Source organism: Aphanomyces invadans (assembly GCF_000520115.1).
Source record: "Aphanomyces invadans strain NJM9701 unplaced genomic scaffold supercont1.157, whole genome shotgun sequence".
Lineage (NCBI taxonomy): Eukaryota > Oomycota > Saprolegniomycetes > Saprolegniales > Verrucalvaceae > Aphanomyces > Aphanomyces invadans.
Window position 1 is genome coordinate 6,513 of NW_008580302.1, and position 2,123 is coordinate 8,635.

Consider the following 2,123-nt stretch of genomic DNA (forward strand, 5'->3'; position numbering starts at 1 on the left):
CCGTCGGCAGTACATTGTGGACGTTCCGATGGACTTTGTGCTGAAAGCATAGAACTAAAAGTCGCCTCTGCTTCCTCCTCATGACTGACCGGTATTGACACCATGCCAACACGGTGGGGGTCCCCTTTCGTCGTTTAATGGCCTCGATGGATATCTGTTCCTAGACACTGAAATAGACCAGCAGCAACACTACGCTCCACCATCTTCACGCAGAAGGCGATGAGTAGATGAACTTGGTGACGAACGGATTCCGCAACGACTAGTGCATACGGGGAAGGATTTCCGTCGTTCCCTGTAGCTTGGAGGAAGGACTCGTGCATGGCAAGGCCGCGGTGTTCGTGGTACTCTAGCTCCCCGTCGTCAACTCCGTGTACTGCGTCAACGCTTGTGGTTGGCGACCGCCGTCGTCAGCTTGCCAAGGACAAACCCCGAAACGACACAAGTAGCGTGCATGTCTGACGAAGGAACCCAAAACGAGTTGCTTACGGTGTCAAGGCGATCAACCTGCTGAGACAGCCATGTGCGATGAACGAGTGTGCAGTTGCGAACATACCTTTACCAGACATGGACATGAGACATCAATTGCACGTACTCCATCACCGCGTTGTTGGGCGACTTTTGTGACTCTGCGGTAATCTCAGGCTCACAACCTCAGTGGGGTTTTTATTTGCTTTGAACTCGAGCAAATGAGCTCTACGAGCCCTGCTATGTAGCTCATGTATGTTCGATTGGGGCTAACACACAGCACTCGTCGATGTATATAGCAAGTTAACGATGCAGAATGACATTCCTTGGAAACCTTCCTGCTTGATACCTTACACCAGTGCTGAAGAAGCGCTAACAAACCATGGCGTGGTGAATCTGCAATTCCAACTTGGCATCTGAAGGCCTTAGATGTACAAGCAAATTTCATCAACAGTACATGACATTCAAATACTGTTCTAGCAGCGCTGTCCTACTCGTTGTCTTTCGACTGGCCGTCTCGCAACCCACGCCCAAAGAACCCGCCGACCTGTTGGATCAGTCCTTTGCCGCGATGGACCGTGTCCATGACTTGCTGGCCGCGTCCGATCCATCGCTGGGCAGTTTGGACGCCGCGGTTGATGTGTTGGCCAACATTTCGGCCCCAGTTGGCGACCTTCTGTACTTTTTGCTTGACATGGTGGCCAATGCTACGAAACGTGTTGCCCACGTTGCGAAAGAAGTTCTGGCGCCTCGCGACGTACGCGCCACCGTTGCCATGTTGCGGCGAGTATTGCTGAGCGTGGCGGCCTTGAGGGTCTTGAGCCACGGCATTTTTGCCATGGCGAATGTGAGTGTCAGCCGACGCGAACACTGCCAAGAGCAGCGCGATGCACATTAATACCAACGTCGTCGAGCGCATGTGCCTTGAGTGAGGAAAACCCGAGTCTGGTCAAGTCAGCGATTCGACTGGCGCATCCGCCGACTAGGGCGCCAGCTGGCGACAAACTACTTCAGGAGACCAGAATACAAAGTTCTAGTACAAAATCCCTTGTCAGTTTTTCATGTGTCGTCATGTCGTTGTGCCGACCACGTTTAGTTGTAGCTCCATGTGATATTAAACACATATTTAAAATACATATGAATCTTTGGGCATTCTTTAAAATTCCATTTGGTCGTCAATATCAAGTAGTGGGATGTGATGAAGCTCGTCGCGGAGATGCTTGAAGTAGCCGTCAAGCGAAAACGGTCGTTGGCCGTGGAGGTCACCACGACGAGATCGAGTGGTGATCATGCAATCCACGACAATCGATCGGGTGGAGAGGCATGCATGAGATGATAAAATCAATCGCCCCCCACCGGCCTGAATCCGAGGAAACCTCATACGTCGATCGAACACATTGGCGCCACAGCACAACCAAATGACACCTCGGATTGATGTGTACAGAGTTGAGCCGAACCACCCGCCCCGATAAACTGCGCCAACCTGGAAAGGAAAGGCTTACGCTGGCAACGGGGAACTGTACCTCCCGTCGTTGTAGTGAGTACCTCCCCTCGTTGTAGTGAGTGTTCCACGAAACACTACAGAGGCGATATCGTCGTATCTTAAGTTGGCTTAAGCGTATCAAATTTGAATTTACCGCCATGGAGGATCAAGTCAA

The 2,123-nt window shown here is 51.6% G+C and overlaps 1 protein-coding gene across 1 annotated transcript; it reads right to left on the reverse strand.

The window, feature by feature from the left end:
• Positions 1 to 907: 907 nt before the first annotated feature.
• Positions 908 to 1,477, reverse strand: H310_15070 (hypothetical protein). Its single transcript, XM_008883048.1, has one exon. The coding sequence runs from the start codon at positions 1,382 to 1,384 to the stop codon at positions 956 to 958; it is 429 nt and encodes a 142-aa protein (XP_008881270.1). The 5' UTR covers positions 1,385 to 1,477; the 3' UTR covers positions 908 to 955.
• Between the last annotated feature and the right edge of the window lie 646 nt (positions 1,478 to 2,123).

Excerpts from the sequence above, each read along its gene's own strand:
- H310_15070 (XM_008883048.1), bottom strand. The coding sequence starts at position 1,384 with ATGCGCTCGACGACGTTGGTATTAATGTGCATCGCGCTGCTCTTGGCA.